The sequence below is a fragment of the Globicephala melas genome, chromosome 3, assembly GCF_963455315.2.
Source record: "Globicephala melas chromosome 3, mGloMel1.2, whole genome shotgun sequence".
NCBI classification, from domain to species: domain Eukaryota; kingdom Metazoa; phylum Chordata; class Mammalia; order Artiodactyla; family Delphinidae; genus Globicephala; species Globicephala melas.
Window position 1 is genome coordinate 42,244,049 of NC_083316.1, and position 24,367 is coordinate 42,268,415.

Consider the following 24,367-nt stretch of genomic DNA (forward strand, 5'->3'; position numbering starts at 1 on the left):
CTTTATTTCTGATAACTTTGGGTTTTGTCTGTTTTTCTTTCTCTAGTTGCCTTAGGTGTAATGTTAGATTGTTTATTTGGGATTTTTCTTGTTTCCTGAGGTAAGATTGTATTGCTCTAATCTTCCCTTTTAAAACTACTTACGCTGCATCCCATAGGTTTTGGATTGTCGTATTTTTGTTTTCATTTGTCTCTAGGTATTTTTTAATTTCCTCTTTGATTTCTTCAGTGATCCCTTGGTTGTTTAGTGGCATTTTGTTTAGCCTCCACGTGTTTGTGTTTTTATAGTTTTTTTCTTGTAGTTGATTTCTAATCTCATAGTGTTGTGGGCAGAAAAGATGCTTGATATGATTTCAGTTTTCTTAAATTTACCAGGGCTTGCTTTATGGCCCAGCATGTGATCTATCCTGCAGAATGTTCTATGTGCACTTTCAAAGAATGTGTATTCTGCTGCTTTTGGATGGAATGTTCTATGAATATCAAGTCCATCTGGTCTGACGTGTCATTTAAAGCCTGGGTTTCCTTATTGACTTTCTGTCTGGATGATCTGTCCATTGATGTAAGTGAGGTGTTAAAGTCGCCATTATTGTGTTACTGCTGATTTCTTCTTTTATGGCAGTTAGCATTTGCCTTATATATTGAGGTGCTCTTATATTGGGTGCATATATATTTACAGTTATTGTATCTTTTTCTTGGATTGATCCCTTGATCATTGTGTTGTGTCCTTCTTTGTCTCTTGTAACAGTCTTTATTTTAAAGTCTGTTTTGTCTGATATGAATATTGCTACTTCAGCTTTCTTTTGTTTTCCATTTGCATAGAATACCTTTCTCCATCCCCTCCCTTTCAGTCTGTATGTGTCCCTAGATCTGAAGTGGGTCTATTGTAGACAGCATATATATGGGTCTTGTTTTTGTATCCATTTAGCCAGTTTATGTCTTTTGGTTGGACCATTTAATCCATTTACACTTAATGTAATTACCAATATATAGGTTCTTATTTCCATTTTGTTGATTGTTTTGGGTTTGTTATTGTACGTATCTTTTCTTCCCTTCCTCTTTTGTTCTCTTCTTTTGTGATTTGATGACTATCTTTAGTGTTGTTTTTGGATTCCTTTTTCTTTTTTGTGTGTATATCTATTGTCTTGATAGAGTTTTGGTTTGCAGTTACCATGAGGTTTTGATATATCCATCTTTATATATACAAGATTGTTTTAAGTTGCTGGTGTCTTAATTTCAAATGCATTTCCAATATCCTGAATTTGTATTCTCCTCATGATTGCTGGTTTTGATATCATATTTGTATGTGGATGATTTCCTACCTTTAATGTATGTTTGCCTTTACTGGGTGCTTTCCCATTCATAATTTTCTTATTTCTAGTTGTGGCCTTTTCTTTTCCACCTAGAGAAATTCCTATAGGATTGTTGTAAAGATGGTTTGGTGGTGCTGAATTCTCTTAGCTTTTGCTTGTCTGTAAAACTTTTGATTTCTCTGTCGAATCTGAATGAGAGCCTTGCTGGGTAGAGTATTCTTGGTTGTAGGTTTTTTCCTTTTCATCACTTTAAATATATCATGCTACTCCCTTCTGGCTGGCAGAGTTTCTGCTGAAAAATCAGATAACCTTATGGGGATTCCCTTGTATGTTATTTGGTGCTTTTCCCTTGTTGCTTTTAATATTCTCTCTTTGTGTTTAATTTTTGTCAGTTTGATTAATATGTGTCTTGGTATGTTCCTCCTTGGGTTTATCCTGTATGGAACTCTGCACTTCCTGGCCTTGGGTGACTGTTTCCTTTCCCATGTTAGGGAAGTTTTCAGCCATTATTTCTTTAAATATTTTCTTAGGCACTTTCTCTCTCTCTTCTCCTTCTGGGACCCCTGTAATGTAAATATTGGTGCATTTAGTGTTGTCCCAGAGGTTTCTTAGACTGTCCTCATTTGTTTTCATTCTTTTTCCTTTGTTTTGTGGCAGTGGATTCCACCATTCTGTCTTCCAGCTCACTTATTCGTTCTTCTGCCTCATTTATTCTGCTGTCGATTACTTCTGGTGTATTCTTCATTTCAGTTAGTGTATTGTTCAACTCCGTTTGTTCTTTATGTCTTCTAGCTCTTTGCTAAACATTTCTTGTATCTTCTTGGTCTGTGCCTCCATTCTTTTTCCAAGATCTTGAATCATCTTTACTACCATTACTCTGAATTCTTTTTCAGATAGATTGCCTATCTCCACTTCACATAGTTGTTCTTTTGTGGTTTTATCTTATTCCTTTGTCTGGAACATATTCCTCTGCCATCTCATTTTGTCTAACTTTCTGTGTTTGTTGTCCCACAGGCTGCAGGATTGTAGTTCCTCTTACTTCTGGTGTCTGCCCCCTGGTGGGTGAGGCTGGTCTAAGAGGCTTGTGCAGGACTCCTGGTGGGAGGAACTGGTGCTGCTCACTGGTGGGTGAAGCTGGGTCTTGTCCCTCTGGTGGGCAGGCCCATGTCAAGGGGTGTTTTTTGTTTTATTTTTTTGGCTACACCTTGCAGCATGCGGAACTCCTCCAACCAGGGATCGAACCTGTGCCCCCTACATTGGGACCATGGAGTGTTAACCACTGGACCACCGGGGAAGTGCTCAATGGGTGTGTTTAGAGGTGGCTCTGGGCTCAGGAAGACTTTAAGCAGGCTGTCTGCTGATGGGTGGGGCTGTTTTCCCACCCTGTTGGTTGTTTGGTCTGAGGCGTCCCAGACTGGGGCCTACGGGCTGTTGGGTGTATCAGGTCTTGGCATCAAAATGGGTGCCTCCAGGAGAGCTCATGCCAATGAGTACTCCTCAGTACCACCACCACCAGTGTCCTTGTCCCCACAGTGATCCATAGTCGCCCCCTACCCAGGAGACCCTCTAAGACCAGTAGGTAGGTCTGGTACAGGTTTCTATGCAGTCACTGCTTTTTCCCCTCGTCCTGGTGTTCACAAGACCTTGTGTGTACCATCTAAGAGTGGAGTTTCTGTTTCCCCCAGTCCTGTGGAGTTCCCATGATCAAGCCCCTCTGGCCTTCAAAGCCAAATGCTTTGGGGGCTCCTCTTCCCTATGCCAGACCCCCAGACTGGGGAGCCTGACATGGGGCTCCAAACTCTCACTCCTGTGGGGGAACCTCTGCAATATAATCATTTTCCAGTTTGTGGGTCACCCATCCAGCAGGGATTTGCTTGTGTTGCGAATGTGCCCCTCCTTCTTCTTTGTCTTTGGAAGTAGAATATCTTTTTTTGGTACGTTCCAGTCTTTTGTAGTTGATGGTTGTTTAGCAGTTAGTTGTGATTTTGGTGCTTTCATGAGGGGAGGTGAGCTCAGTTCCTTCTACTCTGCCATTTTGTCCTCAGTCCAAGATCCACCTGGTTATATGGAGATCTTTCTTGCAATTTTGGGTGTTTGAAATATTCTTCCAGCCTTCAGTAGGTATTCTGTAAGAATTGTTTCAGATGTAGATGTATTTGTGGAAGAAGGTGAGCTCCACGTCCTTCTATTCTGCCATCTTGACTGGAGCCTACAAAGTCCTGTAGATCTTAAAAGTTCTCATCATAAGAAAGAACAAAAAAGGAATAAAGAAAGAGAAAAAAGAAAAGAAAAAGAAAAAGATTTTTGTAACTGTATGTGGTGATGAATGTTAATAAGACTTATTGTGGTGAGCATTTTGCAATATACAATTGACCCTTGAACAATGTAGGGGTTGGGGCGCAAACCATCCACCTACCCCCTGCACCACTGAAAATCCACATATAACTTTTGACTCCCCCAAAACTTTACTAATAGCCTACTGTTGACTAGAAGCTTTACTGATAACATAAACAATCAATTAACACATATTTTGTGTTATATGTATTATATGCTGTATTCTTACAATAAAATAAGTTAGAGAATAGAAAATATTATTAAGAAAATCATAAAGAAGAAAAAATAGATTTATAGTACTGTACTGTGTTTATTGATACTGTAAAATTACATTGTTCTGTTTATGAGATTAATTGTCAGTACCTACATCAATATTGTCTATTATGATACAAAACACTGTAGATGTTATACATATTACTAACACTAAATATCAAAAATGGAAAGATAATGTGAAATGGAAATTCATATTTATTTACAGGTATAATGATTCATGCATTGATAATGAAGAAGCATCAATATGATAGTTCAATGGTAGCCTAGTGTAATTGATACAATTGCTTTGCTATAGCCTAGCCTGTACACTAATGAATGAATCGTTTAAAAATTTTTATGGCATACAGTATTACAGTCATATTCGTAATATAGCATTGGAAACATTGTTACTTAAAAAATACCCCCCCTTATCTAATTTGCTGATACACAGTAAGAAAACTAACACATTGTTAATTTTATATTAAATATCACTCACCTTATGCCTATATAAGGGTAGGCTATCCACTTTAATACTAGTCTTGCACACAATGTTATACATGATGAATACTTAGGTGATGATGATGATGTCACAAAAAAGTCTCGTACAGTTCTTGCTGTACAGTTATTAGATTTCCACATGAAGACACACACATACACAACAGATAAGCTTATTAGCTGTATGACATGATGATTAGTTACTATTCATTAAGTAGAAGTGGATCATCATAAAGGTCTTGGTCCTTGTCATTTTCACATTGAGTAGGCTGAGGGAGAGGAGGGAGAGGAAGGGTTGGTCTTGCTGTCTCAGGGGTGACAAGAGGTGGAAGGGGAGGAGGGAGAGGCAGGCACACTTGGTGAACTTTACAGAATACATAATAATTTCTGACTTTTTTGCTTTTTCATTTCTCTGAAAATGTTTCTATAATATATGGTACCAATCTTTCTTCTACCATTTGCTTTAGTTTCAGTGCCTGTATCACAGAAAGACCCATGTCATAAAAGGAGTTAAAAGCAATTTTGAATAATTGGAACCCTCTGCCAGATTGTCTAATGTCAATTTGTTTTCTGACACTGCTTCTTTTACATCTTCTTCCTAATTGTCTGGCACTGGTTCAGAAGCACTCACCTCCATCAAGTTGTCTTCTGTGAATTCTTCTGGTGTGGTGTCTGTTAGCTCTTGAATCTCTCCAAGATCCATATCTTGAACCCTTCAGCTTCCACTTTTTCTGTCATATCCACAGTCTCTCTCTTTCATGGTTTCCTTGACTGGCTATGTAGTAAATCCTGTGGAGTCATGCTCAACATCTGGACACAGTTTTCTCCAGCAGAAATATATTGTTTCAGGCTTGATGGCTTTCACAGTTTTTTCTATAACAACGATGGCATCTTGAATGGTGTAATCCTTCCAGACTTTCCTGATGTTCTATCAGGGTTCTCGTCCATAGCGTGACAATCCTTTTCATAGAGTACCATGTATAATTAGCCTTAAAGGTCCTTATGATCCCGATATAGAGGCTGAATTAGAGACGTTATGTTTGGGGGCAAGTAGATCACTTTGACGCCTTCAATGTTGAACTCATGGAGTTCTGGGTGGCTGGGGGCATTGTCCAATATCGAAAGAACTTTAAAAGGCAGTTCCTTACTGGCAAGGTACTTCCTGTCTTCAGGGACAAAGCATCGATGGAACCAATCCAGAAAAGCGGTTCTGGTTGTCCAGGCCTTCTTCTTATACCACCAAAAGACTCATTCTTTAATTGGATTGTCTTTTCATTACTGACTTGTAAGAGTTCTTCCTATATTCTAAATACAAGTCCCTAATCAGAGATGTGATTGCAAATATTTCCTCCCATTCTGTGGGTTGTCATTTAAATACTTTCTTGATGGTGTGCTTTAAATGACAGATGTTTTTAGTTTTTACACTTAGCTCTATGATCTACTTTTAGTTAACTTTTTGTATGTGGTGTGAGGTAAGGGTCCAGATTCATTCTTTTGTATATGGATATCCAGTTGTCCCAGCACCATTTGTTGAGAAGACTGTTCTTTACCCATTGAACAGTCTTGGCACACTTGTTGAAAATCAGCTGTCCACAGACAGATGGGTTTACTTCTTTCTTTTTTTGTTTGAAGTAGAGTTGATTTACAATATTGTGTTAGTTTCAGGTGTACAACAAAGTGATTCAGTTGTATATATTTTTCAGATTATCTTCTGTTATAGGTTATTATAAGATATTGATATAGTTCCCTGTGCTATGCAGTAAATCATTGATGCTTATCTATTTTATGTACAGTAGTTTGTATTTGTTAACACATTTTTGAACTCTCAATTCTATTCCATAGATCTAATATGTCTATCCTTACACCAGTATACTGCTCAGATTATTTTGGAATGGTCTTTTCATTTTTCCTCATTAGCTGAGCGACCTCGGAAAATTTAGTTGCTTAGCGTCAATTTCCTCATTTGTAAATTGGAAATATATTATCCATCTCCCCTCAGGATTGTTGTGGACTAAACAAGAATATAATAAAGCTTTTAGTTAAGTGCTTATCACATAATACTCCATTTAAAAAATTTTAATGGAAATCTACTTTCCATTCATAATATTTCCTTTCCTTCTGGCTAATCCTCCCCAATATAGACTATTCCTTATATTTTAAAATGTCTTGTGGGTAAGATTGATTCAGTGAGAAGAGGTGGGCATATTCCTGTACCACCACCAGGATTCAACAACCCCTAACCTGAAGAGCATGCATTTTCTCATATGACTCTCTCCTTATTTTTTATTTTTATTTTTGCCACTGTGTATTAAGCTCCAGGGCACCTTCCCACTTTCCCCAATAACCACAGAAACCGGCGTGGTCTTCTCCATTCTTTTCCTGAATCCACACTTATGAACCAACATGCTGGCTATCCTGCTTCTGGACCTACCTTCAGTGTTTCTTATCTCCATTTTCCTCTCCACCAGCAGGGAAGCCCTTTGGGTTTATTTATTGTTGGAACAATTGCATCTCAGATTTTCAATTATGAAATTCTCTTCCTTAATCAGTTTCCTTACTTTTCACTTACAATGAATTTGGGGTTAGATCCTGACCTCTAATCTTTCAGCCTCTCCCTGTTTTCTTGGTCCATGGCCTTTTTTCTGGACCCATTTGCCTGTATGTAAGCATTTTGGTCAACCATTTCAATGAGACAGTCTCTTTCATTCTAAGAACCCAAGGTCACTTGAATGCAAAAAAAGCCCTTTATTAACTTTAGAGGCTTATCTCCTCAAGTCACTAAGTATTGCTGGGTGGGGAAAGCCAAAAAGCCTTTCCAAGTTGTTCCCTGTATTCTTCTTTAGTCCTTTCTTGGGCTCCCCCCAATGCTAATATTATCTTTAGTCTCTGCTAGTTATTTCTGTTTTGTCTGCAAATCAGTGAGGGCCTTTCCTATCCTAAAATATCTCATTCTTCAGTCTCTTATGTGTTCTCTGTTTCTTCATCACATCTGTAAAGAGTATTCTTTACTTGGTACACCACCTTTTGGTTTGTATTCATTCCCTAAATAAATTATGCTTTGTGACTGTGCAGGGAAGAGTTTTTAACATAGCAGGCCTGAGGTTGCTGTCTTTAGAAGGGCCTACTTGCAGGGTTGGCTCTTGGCTGGAGCCTGAGAATTTGGCTTTTGAAAAGTTCCTTGCTTTTCAGATAACACTTTTGCCTGCTTGGGGCACTGAATGCCTGCTTTCCTTCTGGGTGTCTGGAATTTTGATAGTTATGATTTTGGTCTTTGTGCCTGTAACCAGCCCTCAATAAAATCCTTGGACTCCCGAGTCTCCAGCAGGCTTCTCTGGGCAGAGACATCGCACAACACGTAGGAGGCCTATGCATAGATTCCTCCAGACTCCATGTGATGTGTCTCTTTCCCTTGATGATCCTGTTGTATATCTTTCTCTACAATAAATGATAGCCTCTGAGTCCTGCAAGTCCTTCTAGCAAACCACCAAATGTGTAGGTGGCTGTGGGACCTCTTACAGTGACCTTCCTCGCCACCCTTAATTCAAACCGCTCTCAAAAGCTTGATCTATTTATGAGATCTGGAAGTCTTTTCTTAGTTTGTAACATCTGTTGCCAATACTCTTGCTTCCAGAAACTTTCCTTCCTCTACTTCGGTAAGAACGCCCTGCCCTGCCTCTCCTCACACCTCATTCATCTTCACAGACAGTTGTTGAATGCCTGGATGTACCAGGCAGTGGGCCTGGTACACAACAGTGAGTGAAAACAGTCATGGTGCAGCATATGGTCTAGTGGGAGAAGACAAGAAGCAGATGGTACATTCTGAGAAAAGTACTGTGTTGTAAGAGTGATTAAAAGGGGAGATATACTTCAGAAGGGTGGTCAGTGAGGAAGTCCATAGGATGGTCTGTGGAGATAGCAAAGGGGCAGGTAAAGTCTGTTTGGTAAAGAACCAGAACAGCAGAGAACAGCATATGTAAATGATTAAAAAGGCACTTGGCATCTTCTAGGATTCAAAAGGAGTCCGGTGTGGCTGGGGCACTGCGAGAAGAGGGAGAGTGGAGAGGAGTTTGGAGGGTATCAAGGTCCAGATCACTTAGAGCTTTGTAGGCATGTTCAGAACTTCATACTTTAGGGGCAGTGGGAGGCCAGCAAAGGGTTTATTCAGCCAAGCAACAGATATCTTTTCAAAAGATCATTCTTACAGTTGTAGAGAGAATGGATTAGAGAGGGGTAAGAAGGGGAGAGCCTAGTTTGGAGATTATTAATGATATAGGTGAAAGATGATGGTGATGTCTGTGTGATGGCTGAGGAGATGGAAAGGAGTGAATGGACTTGGAAGTATGGAGTTCTGCAAGATTTTAACCTTACTTATCTTCTATCTGCTCTCTCCTTTGGTGATCATCTTCATTCCCACATTGTTAACTATCACCTCTGTGTGAAAGACTCTAACCCTATGATCCTAATCCTGATGTGAGCCAGTTTCACATTTTCAAAGGAATGGTTACATTTCAGAAATGTAAATGGTTCCAGAGCCATAATGCTTCTGCCACTTACTATCAGTGTGATCTTGGACCAGTTATTTCACTTCCTCATGCCTCAGTTTCTTCATCTGTAAAATGGGGATAATGTATTACTTAACTAATAGGATTGATGTGAAGATTAAATGAGTCAGCAAACAAAAAACATCTGGGCAGTAGCTTGCACAAAGTAATCTATCAACATTAGTTCCACCAGCAGGACTCCACAATTTCTCTGTCCCTGCCAGTCACAGGTGGAACTGCCTCCAGCACCCAGTCTAGCTCTTTCACCTAACACTTCCATTTCTGTTAATGGCACTAGCCAGAGATTCCTAACCACAGTCACATTTGACTCCTTGCTGTCAAGTAGGAACCTAAAATTAGCGATTGCTACCAAGTATATTTTCACTTTTATCTGCACGTAAAGTGAAAGTTACGCTTATTCATTCATCAACAAATACAGTTGACCCTTGGACAACACGGTTTTGAACTGTATTGTGGGTTCACTTATAGAGAGTTCTTTCAATAAATGTATTGGAAAGTTTTTTTGAAGATTTGCAACAATTAAAAAAATTTGCAGATGAACCATGTAGCCTAGAAATATCAAAAAAAAAATTAAGTTAGGTATGTCATGACTGTATAAAATATATGTTAGATATACAAATACATATAAAATGTATGTTAATTGGCTGTTTATGTTATCAGTAAGACTTCTGGCCAACAGTAGGCTGTTAGTAGTTAAGTTTTGGGGGAGTCAAAAGTTACAGGCAGATTTTCAGCTACATGGAGGGTTGGTACCCCGGTGTTGTTCAAGGGTCAACTATATTCATCAAATGCCTACTATGAGAGTCAAGCAATTAGACTATGTACCTACTCAATTCTAATCTTTTGTCCTTCAGATACAATTTCTGCCTTTGGTTTACACAAAAATATATTTGAAGTTCCTTAACAATCTTGATGGAAAATTCCTCTACATAATCAAGATGGAGTTTCAAAGATCCTCAGTAAGTGAAACAAATGAAACCACTAAAAAATTTCTAAGCATGTTTTACTATCTCAAAGTTACCGACCTTATCAATCCAATTATGGGTATAAAAAGGGTTCAAGAGCAGTGATATCAAAGCTTATGACTGAGGAAAATGGTGCAAGCTACTCATCCCTGAGTTGACAGTAGCATTAGCTATAGCTGCCTATCCTCCAGTACTATGTCTTTGTACTTAGTGAATGTTACTGATATAGGTGGCATCTATTAATCGTGTATACCTTATTAGGTTTTGACTTTGAGTATCAAATATTAAAAAAGTGAACTTGTTCCTTTTTGTGAAAATTCAATTACAACTGCTTTTAGAGCTCATTTTCTCCACTGGGTCAAGAAAGTCTAAACTCTCTAGACATTAAGGACTGATAGAGAGGATGAGGTGGGTACAAAGAGAATCACAACACAAAGTTATAGATACTATAGACACAGACTTTGCCCATAAGGCACATAATGATGTATACAACATGGATGATACCAAAGAATTTATTGTAAATGTAGTGGCAAATGCATTGAGAATAATCATCATTAAAAAGAAATTAGAAAATTACACGTTTAAAGTATGTGCTTTTTTCCACCACCTTTACGTTATGGCTAGTACCAACATTTTAAGTACTGAAATACTTAATGGGATGGTCCATTTTCACATAATTTCATGACTTTGTCTTCATCTTAATTTTTAAAGCAGTTGACCATGAATTTCAGTTTCAATTATTATTCTGTTTTTATCAATTCGGTAATGATCTGTAGAATCTTGTCATCTGGATGGAAGGAGAAAAAACTCCCATGAATAAATTCATCACTGGCTAATTTTCCAATATATACACATGTAAACCACAGATATACTTCATTAAAAGATTCTTTAAAATTAGAATACAGAATTAACATCAGCAATATTCACTCTAAAACTAGAGATGCCTCTATAATATAATTTGTTGCCCTACAAATATTATTTTAATTATCATTATAGTTGTATTATACCTACTTTGATAAAAAGTAGGCAAAGGCCTGAAGAGATGATGTGATATAACTGTTGGTCCTTTATAAGGAATTATTTCCTTAAAACTTCTTTTAAGACAGAAGTTTCCTAACTTTTTCACCCGGCTCAAATATACTAAAGGCTTTTTGACTCTTCTATAAACTTCAGAACATGTCAGGATTCCAACAGTTTGGGCAAGAAATAAGGAACTCTTTATCTGTTTCTCCATGTTTAGTCCAAAGGAAACAAATTTAACTGGGAAGTGTTCTTGGAGAGGTGTCAATGGAAAAGTGACAGACCTCTCCACACAACAAAAGAATCAAACACCAATGAATCTGATGAATAGACCAATAGAGGCTACATTATTTGCTAGAGGTTTTAACAGCTGCTTCCACTTTTAAACAGTTGGTCTGATATTGTGACTTCCTAACTACTCTCTGGATAGTTGTAATTATCAGGGCTCCAAGACTGAAATTCTGTATCTTATTAGATACTTCAGTAAAAGAATGGTCTATGTTTCAATGATTGCAATGGAGAATTTTGATAACGGGGCCCATGGCCTGACACTCTGGTTCCTAGAGGCTACAGTGGCATTAAAAAAAAAAAAAAAAAAAAAAAGGAAAGGAAAGGTCACCTGCTGCAAAGGGAACACGGCAGGTCTAGAAAGAACCATGATTTTTAGTTTGAGGAAGAGTAGAGTAAAAGAAAGTACAAGAGCAACTTCAGTTATTTCTTTTTCAACAGCTTGGTGTTATATCCCAACTTTTATTATTATAAAGTCCAGAAAGAGGACACTAATGTACCTTATCCTCCCCAGTAAGTCAAAAATATATGCTTCATCAGAGGGCAAATTCAGCTTTCTCTTTTATTGCAAAGAGAAACACTGAAATCATTTTAAAATTCATTTTTCTTAATTTAAAAGTTGAGGTTCAACCTGTCCTTTATATAATGTAATTTTTTCTAAGGCTGAGTTGTAGTGCACAAATTTTCTCAAGAAAAGAGCTCATATCTCTCAATATGTCAAGACCTGATCTAAGTTTCCAGCAGTGTAGGAAAACTAATACAGTTTAGTGCTTATTCATTCACCTTCAGTTATGCAAATAAACACAGAGTGTGAGGCTTCAGGGCAGTAGCACTAGACCAGTAGCTCCCCACCTTGCCTAACTAAGAGAATTAACTGGGATACTTGTTAAATATAATCACATTGAACAGTAAATCATTTCTTAACATCATTAAAAGCAGGAATACCAAACTGATGTGATGCAATGAGAGGAATATAGCACCAACCAAAAAATATTCTTTTCCTGAAAATCTGATTCTAATATCAGATTATATCTGTTATATCTCTAGATATATATAGTTATATCAGTTATATCTCTAGATATAACTACCAGTTTATAGAAAATGTAAGAAACAGAGAAACACATTAAATCAAAGCATGAAGATGCAACCACCCAAATCCTAAATGTCAGAAATTCTACCAGAAAAATATCCTAGTTTACTAAAAATTTTAAAATGGGGAGGGTAGTAGAGGGGAAGTGTTACAGATTAAAAGAGATTACAAAATAATAACATGGCCATCGGCCTCTCCCACAGAGGAGATTCAGTATGCCTGGAGTAGGTCTTTGGACTTTGTATTTTTAACAACTGCCAGGATAATTCTGATTATTTGGCAAGTTTGGGAAACACTATACCAGACTAAGTGGCAACTCAGGTGTCCACTGCAGATTTCTGTTGAAGGATAATGTACATATTTTATACAGACTAACAGCTCTGCATTCGGGAGAATGGTAGAGAAAACATGCTGGGAACCTCAGAGAAAGTCCCTCTTTCTTATTTTTTAAAATAACTGTATCACTAGTTTACTAGTATGTAAACTAGTAGCAAAATTACAAATGCTCAGTTTTATCATCCTTTTTCTGTGAAATGGCCAGAAGTTTAGAAGTGAAGCTTAGAAGAGGAAGGAGTAAACCAGAAGAATCTTAAGAGGATAACTAGATTGTGAATAATGAAGAATTGTCTGTGTCTGATGGAATTCAGCATAAAATAAATTTTATTAAAGTAATTTTTAATCACATGGAATTTAAGCCTCAATGAACTATAGTGTATGCCAGTGTTTAAAAGTATACTGTTTTCTACCTACATTATAATCAAACACTTACTTTCAAGGGACATCTTAGGATTTTCAAGCTTTTTTCTTAAAACAGAATCAATGAGAATTCTTAGCTGCTTGAAAATGACAGCTATCTTAACAGGTGCCTGTTGAGAGGAGATGACAAATTGAACAATGTTAATCCCAGGGAGTGGGAATGTGTTTAAATAAAATCAAAGTAAGCATGTATACCTTACAATATGCTTTAGCACATCTTGACCTTAAAACGTTACGGGAAAAATATAAATAAATTACTTCCTGTAGCTAAGATACATAAACTTCAATTTCCTTATTAAGTACCCATAAATTTGATATCTCTTTCCAAAATAAAGAAACCATTATTTCAATTGTTTGTTTTCTTCTCTTACTAGTTTTTCAAATGGAATTTTTTTTAAAAAGCTTTATTGAGGTATAATTTATAGATCATAAAAAATTCATTGTATACAATCCAATGATTTTTAGTTAATTTATAGAGTTGTGCAACCATCACCACAATCCAGTTATAGAACTCTACTACCATCTCAGCCTCTTTTGTGAGAACTGCACATATTTTTTTAAGTTGCCTTTAAAATTTACATCTCCAGTCTTAGACAAACAGCTATCATGGTATATCAGCAGAATGTATTAGATTTGCTTAAACTGGTCAATGTTGATGAGTTACAGAGAAATAAACTTATTGCTGGTAGCTGGTTGGTCTAATTTTTCCACAGAAGAATGAAGAATGTGATAAATATGCATTTAAGCTATGAATCTGTGTCTCTTTATAGGTGGCACAATATAGCGGAAGCAGCATGAGTTTGAGGATCAGATAGTTCTAGGTTTAAACCTTGCTCTACCATTAACAATCCATGTAACCTAGGTAAGTTATTTAACTTCTCACTGAGCTTAAGTGCCTTATCTATAGAAAGAAACTACAGAAATTGTCTAACAAGACTGTTAGGGTATTAAATTAAGGATAATCCATGTAAAGTTAACAACTACTGAAGTATACAAAACATGGAAAATTATAATTATTACTGACAATAAATGAAATCTGTAATAGCAATATAATTTGATTTTCAAATTAAACAGATTTAAAACCATATAGGCAAGATAAAATAAGTAAGTCTTCTATTTTAAGTCAAATTATTGGAAGAAATTATGCAAACTCCAATAAAATTTTTTAAAAAACTATACCTCAGTGGTACTGGAAGTAGAAATTTTAACATAATCAATAAGATCAGTTGTAGCATGTACCTGAAAATAGATCCAGCCATCAACAGAGAGAAGACGTTCCCGGTGTTGAACTTCTATGTCACCACCAAAAAGTAACACTGGAAAAGGGGTTATTAGGGTAGTTTCCCTCAAATATACTCGGGCATACCGTATCTGCATAAAAACAGAGAGGAAAAAAACACTTTAAAGCCTAAAAATATAAAAAATTCATTTATCTGTTTCATGTAAGCATTTTTCTATAATTTGCTACTATATATTTTAAATCAGGTTTTATAAAGCTACATGTCTACATTCTCTTATGTGCATAATTTGTCAATTTTATAATAATCGCAGTCACCATCTGTGCATTTATACTATTAAGAGGATTTTAAACATTAATTGTAAGGCTGAATTATATACCTTGAACATAAATGAGACTATGAACAAGCAATTTTATGCTAATGCTGTTAAATAATTAATGCAACAATAAAATTATGATTAAGGTTCACAGTGTCTGGTTTCTAAAGCAAGGTTCAGCAATGGCCATTAGTCAGGAATTTGTTATGTTTTACACATTTAAGTTTGATGATATGTTGGGAGTTATTCAAGCCAATGCTTGAAATTATGGATCTTTATTAATTTAATGAGCTATGATTCAAAAGGTTGACTGTTTTAATTGTAATCTACAAGTATTTGCTATTAAATTATCTTAGGTTACACTGTGACTCAAACTGTCGCCACATCATATATAGTTCTATCCCATCCCATATCTCCCTTATTTGGAAATGTGGAAAAAAGACGTGTTATATGTTTTTGTTGAGAAACCATGTACATCTTGATTTCAAATATAAACAAACATGAGTAGCTCAATTTAAGAACCAAATACGATATCTGCTGGGCATCCTAATTTCTTATGACTGATTTCTAGAATAATGCCCTGAGTATTGGAATTTAAGAATGAGTACTTTACCTTCTCCTGGTATAAAAGCCATCCATAAGTTTGCAAATCTCGATTTACTGAGGATGGATGTACTTGTGCTTTGCCTTGGGCTGTCTCCACAATGCAAGCCAATTTTTCTGTAACATCAACTGATTTTGTATAGATTATCTTCCCCACATTGTCATACAGTCCAGCAGTAAGTACAGCTTTAAGAAGGGCAATTTCTTGGAAGGAAAGGGTCTGTGAGGCTCTGTTTCCTTCCAAGCCACTGGAAGTTGTAGATGATAAAAATCCTGCTGCCTTAACCAACTTTATTAACTCCTGCTTTACATCCTGGATTGGTTTGTTGAAAAGAGACAAGATCATAATTAAAATAGAGAAGGTGCCAACCAACCTTGTATTTTATATTACTGTTTCCTATCAAAATTGACAGGATGCCAAAAAGCTAAAAAGAGAATTACGACATGATCCAGCAATCTCACTCCTGGGCATATTTTTGGAAAAAACAAAAACACTAACTCGAAAAGATACATGAACTGCAATGTTCATAGCAGCACCATTTACAATAGCCAAGATATGGAAAAAACCCAAATGTCCATCAATAGACGAATGGATAAAGAAGATGATGTATGTATATACAATGGAATATTACTCAACCGTAAAAAAAGAATGAATTTTTGCCATTTGCTACAACTTGGATGGACCTGGAGGGCATTATGCTTAGTGAAATATGTCAGACAGAGAAAGACAAATACTGTATGTTATCACTTATATGTGGAATCTAAAAAATAAAACTAGTGAATATAACACAAAAGAAATAGACTCACAGACATAGAGAACAAGCTAGTGGTTACCAGTGGGGAGAGGGAAGGAGGGAGGGGCAAGATAGGGATAGGGGACTAAGAGGTACAAACTACTATGTATAAAATAAGTAAGTTACAAGGATATATTGCCAGCACATGGAATACACCCAATATTTTATAATAACTATAAATGAACCATAATCTTTAAAATTTGTGAATCACTATGTGATATACCTGAAACTTATTAATACTATAAATCAACTATACCTCAATTAAAAAAAAAGCGCCTTTGTGGAAATTTGGCATGCTAAAATTTTTCACTTATAGCCTTATTATAAATATTAATATTTGTTAAATATTTTCCTAGTCCATCATATTACTAAGTAAAGCCAGCAGCATAAAGTATATATCTTGGGCTTCCCTGGTGGCACAGTGGTTAAGAATCCACCTGCCAATGCAGGGGACACAGGTTCGAGCCCTGGTCCAGGAAGATCCCACATGCCGCAGAGCAATAAAGCTCGTTACACCACAACTCCTGAGCCTGTGCTCTAAAGCTGCGAGCCACAAATACTGAACCTGCATGCCACAACTACTGAAGCCCACGCTCCTAGAGCCTGTGCTCTGCAACAAGAGAAGCCATCGCAATGAGAAGCCCACACACCGCAACAAAGAGGGGCCCCCACTTGCTGCAACTAGAGAAAGCCCGTGCACAGCAACGAAGACCCAATGCAGCCAAAAATAAATAAATAATTTTTTTAAAAGTATATATTTTTGTGCATTAGTCTTTGTATAAATAATATTTTTAGTTTAGCAAACTGTTCAGATTATGCATTTTATTAATATATCAGTTTATTTTCAAGTTTAGCACCAGCCAAAACTTGTGAAGAAATGTCTTAATATATTACTATTCCTCAAGTTCCATAAATATCTAATATTATAATAAAACTTTAGATGAAAGACGAAAAGATAACCCTCAGAATGGGAGAAAATATTTGCAAACGAAACAATGGACCAAGGGTTAACCTCCAAAATATATAAACAGCTCATGCAGCTCAGTATTGAAAAAACAAACAACCCAATCCAAAAATGGGCAGAAGACCTAAACAGACATTTCTCCAAAGAAGACATACAGATGGGCAAGAAGCACATGAAAAGCTGCTCAACATCACTAATTATTAGAGAAATGCAAATCAAAACTATAATGAGGTATCACCTCATACTGGTCAGAATGGCCATCATCAGAAAATCTACAAACAACAAATGCTGGAGAGGGTGTGGAGAAAAGGGAACCCTGTTGCACTGCTGGTGGGAATGTAGATTGATACAGCTACTATGAAGAACAGGACGGAGGTTCCTTAAAAAACTAAAAATAGAATTATCATATGACCCAGCAATCCCACTACTGGGCATGTATCTGGAGAAAACTGTAATTCAGAAAGACACATGCACCCCAATGTTCATTGCAGCACTATTTACAATAGCCAGGTCATGGAAGCAACCTAAATGCCTATCGACAGACGAATGGATAAAGAAGATGTGGTACATATACACAATGGAATATTATTCAGCCATAAAAAGGAACGAAATTGGGTCATTTGTAGAGACGTGGAGGGACGTCTGTCATACAGAGTGAAGTAAGTCAGAGAGAAAAACAAGTATCGTATATTAACATATGACGTCTGTCATACAGAGTGAAGTAAGTCAGAGAGAAAAACAAATATCGTATATTAACACATATATGTGGAATCTAGAAAAATGGTACAGATGAACCAGTTTGCCAGGCAGAAATAGAGACACAGATGTAGAGAACAAAAGTATGGACACCAAGGGGGGAAGTGGAGGCGGGGGAGAATGGACTGGGAGACTGGGGTTGACATATATACACTAATATGTATACAATAGATGACTAATAAGAACCTGCTGTATTAAAAAAAATAAAATTCAAATAAAAATTTTAGTAAAAATAAAAATGAAATCCTGCCATTTGCAGCAGTGTGGATGGATCTAAAGAGTATTATGCTTAGTGAAATAAGGCAGACAGAGAAAGACACATATTATATGATATCACTTACTTGTGGAATCTAAAATAAACAAATGTATACAGCAAAACAGAAAGAGACTCACAGATACAGAGAACAAACAAGTGATTACCAGTGGAGGAAGGGAAAGGGGGAGGGGCAAAATAGAGATGTGGAATTAAGAGATATACACTAGTATGTACAAAATAGACAAGCAGCTAGGATATATTGTACATCACAGGGAGTTATAGTCATTATTGTGTAATAACCTTTAATGGAGTATAAACTACAAAAATACCAAATCACTATGCTGTATACCTAAAATGAATATTATGTTGTAAATCAACCATACGTCAATTAAAACAAAATTAACAGTATGCCAAATTTTCAGTTAACTACAGCCCAAATTACATTAGGGAGGAAAAAAAAGATACTGGAAAGTCAAGGATTAAATGGAGTCATCTGATTCTGTAACATCAACTGATTTTGTATAGATTATCTTCCCAAGACTTTAGATGTCATAAAATAAGAATGTCTAAAATGTGAGAGCAATAAAAATGTACCTGAACACATTTTCATTCAGTCTATTTACTTCCACAGTAGCTCTCCTTTCAACATTTTTACTCAATAAGGATGGTCACATAGAGAACACTAAGGAAGAATTACAGAGGACTCTGATCCTAGACTGCAAGAACCTTCTTCATTTGTCTCTGGGAAACATTTTAATTTCCTAAAGAACTCTGATAAAGTTTATTAATGGCAAAAATCTAAACTTGTTGCCTATAATCTTTTTCTACCTCTAGTAGTGCCAATCAACTAAAATACTACAGGGAGGATAAGCATTTTAAAGTAAACAGGATACAAGTGATTAAAAGGTGAAGTGTACATTTAGGATTTACTTTAGGCTTCTGGTTTGGGACTTAAGGGACTTTAAGTCCAGGAGAGGAAAGACCAACCAGACAGTTGCTGCCACACCACAAGGTTGGTAAAGAGACTGAAAACCTTGCAGCCCAGGGGAGGTGAAGAAAAGGCTCATAGAAGGAAGGGGGGTGGGAGGCAACTTGGAGGTTGGGAGGAAGTGGAGTGGAGATAAAGCAGTGTTGATTAGCTCTCCATATCTTGAACCCCAGTCAGCTGGCCCAGAGGCATCTGTTTCTTCAATTTATCCCTTTTTCTGCTTCAAGAAGGACAAAATTTATTCCACTTAGCAAAGTCCCTGCTGTCATCTCAGCAGTTATTTTATTTTTATTTATTTTTTCTTGCATTCTTCAAGTCTACTGCATATCTGACATTATAGAAGTACACTGTTAGGCTAATCTAATAATCTAGTTTTTATTCATTAATTCAAAAATATTGACTAAGCACCTAATAGATGCTTAGGTACTAGGTTCAGCAGTTATTTTAAATCACACACACAAAAACTGGTCAAATTATATGGGAATAAAAATATTTTTTAACCTTTTAAAATATGAGCATAGAATAGGGGAATTATGTGAGAGGTTATGGGAATTATGTGAGAGGTTATGAATACTTTTATAGCATGTCTGCACTAAACACCATTTCCCTTTAAATGCTGTACTAAACTTGAGACATATCAATCAAACAATGTGTGGACCTTGTGTGGATCATGATTTGAACTAGCTGTAAAGAAACATTTATGAGATAATCAGGGATATTTAAATATTGTATAGTTGATGATATTAAGGAATTATTTTTTAAGGCATGGTAATGTTAAAGAAAAAAATAGTCCTATACTTCAGAGATATATAACAATCTGACGCCTGGGATTTGCTTCAAAATAATCCAGAGGGCAGATAGTGGATTAACGGGAGTATTAAGTAAAACAAGGTTGAGCACGTGTTGATAATTATGGAAGTGGGAAATGAGTACCCAGGAGTTCCCTATACTATTTTGTATGTTTGAAAATTTCCATAATAATTAAAAATAACAGCTGATTATCAGAGTTGAGAAAAACTATAGAATATCCCCAATTCAATTCCATTTTTTAAAATGAGAAACTGAGAATTAACCTTCCCCAAGCTGAGCTGCTGAATAGACAACTATCCTAATTCCCAAGCTACTGTTATATCTATGAAATCATGTTGCATCTTTGATCATTTCCTGAATATATTAAGATTGTTACATACTATTTTGAATCACTGTGTAATACAGGTTAACTGCTGGGATAAACAAAACAAAAAATCACAAATTTATTAATTCAGCAAATGTTTATTAAACCCTTACTATGTGTCAAGCACTATACTAGGCATTTCTTTTTCCAAATTAATCCTATTGACTATATGACCCTGAATTAAGATAGTTGCATTAAGACTTACCTCTAGGGTTAACAGTGATGTTCTATTAAGAAAGTTCCTCCGGCAATATGCTATTTCAGAACGATAGCCTCCTTCTTGCCGTGCTTTCTTCCATCTAAATAAGTAAAATGACCAAATTTTAATATGTTTCCAAACTCTTTTTCAGATTACTAACCAAAGCTTTAATTACATTATAATCATATCAAAAGAGGAAGTTTTAGGAACTAGCCAATTGTATGTAAGAATTTCAACTACAATACAGATATTTTTTGTTCATGTATAACAGTAAATTAATAACTTCAAATACAAGGTAATATACACATAATAATACAGAGTACATTGTTCGTAAATTTTAGGATTATAAAAATGTGAATCTTTAAAATAATTCAACTTGACAGATGCAGTAACTAAAAATAAATTTAAATCTTAAATGTATCCTTTTAATAAAAGTCAAAAATAAATACCCTCAGGTTTGACCTACTGACAAAACCCAGATTATTTATTTACCCCAGATATGCATTGTAGATCGTCAGATGGTCTGAATCTGCCATAGCCAAAGCTGATTTTGCAAGATCTGCTTCATCTTTTCGACCAATTGGTGTGGTAAAAGGAGACTTCTCTGTCATAACTGCAGCTAGTGTTGCCTATCCATAAATAACCAAAAAATGTATCATTAAATAGGTATATATTGAAAGCTGATTTGAAATAGAAAGCAAATCATAAAACAATTGCACTTTCAAGTTGCATGTTTCTTCTTTTCAATTTATTGTGTTCTATAATAGCTACATATTTTCATTTTAATTAGTTACTTTTAGTTTCATTTTATGGAATTTTAAACATTTATCACTTTACTTTTACACCATCTTTGTGGGTAGGGAAGTAATACCACCAGAATCAGAGATTTTTTTTTTTTTTGCGGTACGTGGGCCTCTCACTGCTGCGGCCTCTCCCGTTGCAGAGCACAGGCTCCGGACGTGCAGGCTCAGTGGCCATGGCCCACGGGCCCAGCTGCCCTGTGGCATGTGGGATCTTCCTGGACCGGGGCACGAACCCGTGTCCCCTGCATCAGCAGGCGGACTCCCAGCCACTGCGCCACCAGGAAAGCCCAGAATCAGAGATTTTAAAAAATGAATATTTGTGTGATTTATAGTCTGTCACACAGTTAAAAGAAATCCCTTAATCACAGCTCAGAGGTCTTGACTCCTAGCCTGAATTTCCATTGCCTGCAATGCTCTTTAAATACTTCTTACATAATCTGGACTACATAACAACCCATTTGTTGTTTTTGCAGCTTTTCAGATCAACTGTCGTGGCAGAGGATATTTCTTGGACTCAACACAATTCTGGTGAGTATCTATATCTGATACTAGAAAAAAAAGGACTAGAGTAAGTCATACTCTCTCCATTTCATTTTCAAACAGCCTTGATTTGTAGTCCCAGAAAAGGCCACAACTTGATATAGCTGGGAAGTTGGAATGGCAGAGCATGCATACGAGCCAGGAGATTCAGACAGAGTCACAAAGTTTGTTAATTCTGAGATAATTTGAGAAAACAGAATTGCTGGTAATTGCTAGCTCAGAGGTAACTCAGAAAAAAAGGAAGTTTTGATTCTACTTATGTGTGGAGTTCAAAACGCTCTAAGAATCACTTACTATATATTCAATTAAGTAAATATTTCAAGTGGGTTGTTTGATAGCAAAAGTCTAGACAAGCCAAAACCCTTTTACAAAATAGTACCTACAATACACTTAGTAAATGGATGATTTTCTTGTATATAAATATCAAAAATATTCAAAAATTCTCATTAAGCATTTATATTTCCTGGTTTTAATGTAAGTACAGACATTCTGTTTAGTTAAAAAAATAAAAGCTAAAATTTGTTTCTAAACTTAATACTTCCCCAGCTAAAATGATATTTACAGTGAAGAAGCAGCAGTGTTGTTTGTCTTACCACTGGATCAAGACAGCCAAAAATGGCACCAAAAATAAGCATCTTGCCAATTTTGACATTCACAGGCAAAGCTGCAAGGTGTTGGCCCAATGGAGTCAGTTTAGGCTCATTTAGTTCACAAGCTCCAATTTTTCGGAGTAAATTCATTGCATTGCTGATTACTTGAAGTTGAGGAGGATCTAAAGCTTTGGAGAGGAAATCTTCAGGAGAACCAAGATTACATTTCTGCAGATTGAAAAAGTGATAAATTAGTATGTGATCAGAAAGAATTAACAAAGAGATGGTCAAACTGGAACTAAATTTAAGTAAAATTTTAAGCAAAGAGGATAAATGTCTGTGTCTATTAAGGGAGTAGGAAAGAGGATGAGATCTTCCAGTCCATATTTTTAGTTTATTCATTTCTGATTTTTATAGAATCAAAAATCTGAGAACTGAAGGATATTATAGATCTTTCAGAGTAGGAAACCTTTGGTCTAGGCCAGGATTTCTCAAGTCCAGCTCTGTTGTTATTTGGGGCCAGATAATTCTGTTTTAGGGGATCGTGCTGTTCATTGTAGAATGTTTAGCAGCATCCCTGGCCTTGACCCACTAGATGTCCATAGCATCGTCTCCCTCTTCCCCCAGTTCTGACAACCCAAAATGTTTCTTGACATTCCCGTTTTTCCCTGGTGAGCAATATCATCCCCAGTTAAGAACTACTGGTCCAGGTTATGAGTCTATATTTTCATCTATAAAGTATGAGTGCTTATGGCAGACTTAAAGCACAGGGGGTTTACTTATAAAAGATGGGGGAAGGGGGCATTTATTAAAGAGTAAATAGAATACTTGAAAATCTAGAGCAACAGAAGGTAAGATAAGTTTAAGTCTTCTTCCCACCCGCCCCGCCCAGAAAGGGGTGAAGAACAAAAAATTCATCTAAGTTCCTTTGGGATTACCATAATATGAAGACATAATTCCTCCAAAGGCACACGCAAGATTTCAGGAACAGAATAGTCCATAAAGCCTTCAAATCTGAAAAATAAAATAAAAATAATACTAAATACATACTATCAGAAATGTCACACTGTATTGGTTTATGTTTTTAATTTCCGGGCTATGCCATACCTTTCTCTCGTGTACATTCGGAAACAGAAGCCACCTCTGACGCGCCCAGCTCTCCCCTGGCGCTGCAGAGCACTTGCTTTGCTGACAAACGTCTCCACCAAAGAACTCATCTGACTGCTTTCATGGTACCTAGAGAAATGTTTTAGGAGAGAATATGTAGATAATTGACTGAAATCAAAATCTGAAAAAACTGGAAATATTTGACTCTAAAATTAAGTTGAAGATTAGAGTGCCTCTTAATTATGCAATAAGAATTCTTTGAGAGTTTGAGAAATGCCACTGTGAACGTTACAGTTCAACGCACCTTTCACAAGATACAGTTCAACCCTGAAAACACCTCCTCTACAGGTACAATTAAAAAAATCAAGAGTTTATTTTGTACTGGATAGTCGTACTCACTTCCAAATATTGCTCAAGTTTCCTAATATTAGGGACAGTGTATATAGATTACAATAGACTACTAAGGTGGTCTCCCTTATTTGCGAAATACAAACATTAAAACATTTATAAAGTAATAATCTTTCTGTTGAAGATTCAGTTAATCTATTATGTGCCAATTACTGTACTAGGCACTTTCAATTATGAAATTTTAATTTTTCCCATTTACATATGAGGAAACTGATGATTATAACTGATGGTCATATTACTAGCTCAAGATTATAGATCAGAGATTTATAATCCAACTCTGATTCTAAAACTCATACTTTTTTTTTGTAATCCCATAAATAATGCTTTTGTAAAACATTAAGTTATAAACTAATTTACAAAATCTATGTTCTGAATATTTTCTCAGCACTTTTCTGAAAGTAGCAGTACACTGATATTACTTATGGGAAAACTGATGACATGAATTTTAACATTTATTCTCAGACATTTTAAACTTCCCTACAGTTTCTCTGAGACTTTTTGTTTTGGGCAGAATTTGGACATTCAAGATTTTCCTGATATGATTCTGTGATCTAGTGCTT

General features: G+C 36.2%; 1 protein-coding gene across 4 annotated transcripts in view; it reads right to left on the reverse strand.

Annotated features, from left to right (window-relative positions):
• Nucleotides 1-10,415: 10,415 nt before the first annotated feature.
• Nucleotides 10,416-24,367, reverse strand: part of DHX29 (DExH-box helicase 29) — a 48,032-nt gene continuing 34,080 nt past the window's right edge. For all 4 annotated transcript variants that reach the window (XM_030843249.3, XM_060295776.2, XM_060295777.1 and 1 more), the window contains 9 exons: nt 23,400-23,528; nt 23,231-23,306; nt 22,296-22,520; nt 20,852-20,988; nt 20,366-20,459; nt 15,239-15,541; nt 14,311-14,442; nt 13,085-13,181; nt 10,416-10,704 (listed from right to left, as the gene is read on the reverse strand). In XM_030843249.3, coding sequence (XP_030699109.2) covers nt 10,658-10,704; nt 13,085-13,181; nt 14,311-14,442; nt 15,239-15,541; nt 20,366-20,459; nt 20,852-20,988; nt 22,296-22,520; nt 23,231-23,306; nt 23,400-23,528 — 1,240 coding nt within the window. In that variant the 3' untranslated portion in view covers nt 10,416-10,657. The remainder of the gene's footprint in view (nt 10,705-13,084; nt 13,182-14,310; nt 14,443-15,238; nt 15,542-20,365; nt 20,460-20,851; nt 20,989-22,295; nt 22,521-23,230; nt 23,307-23,399; nt 23,529-24,367) is intronic.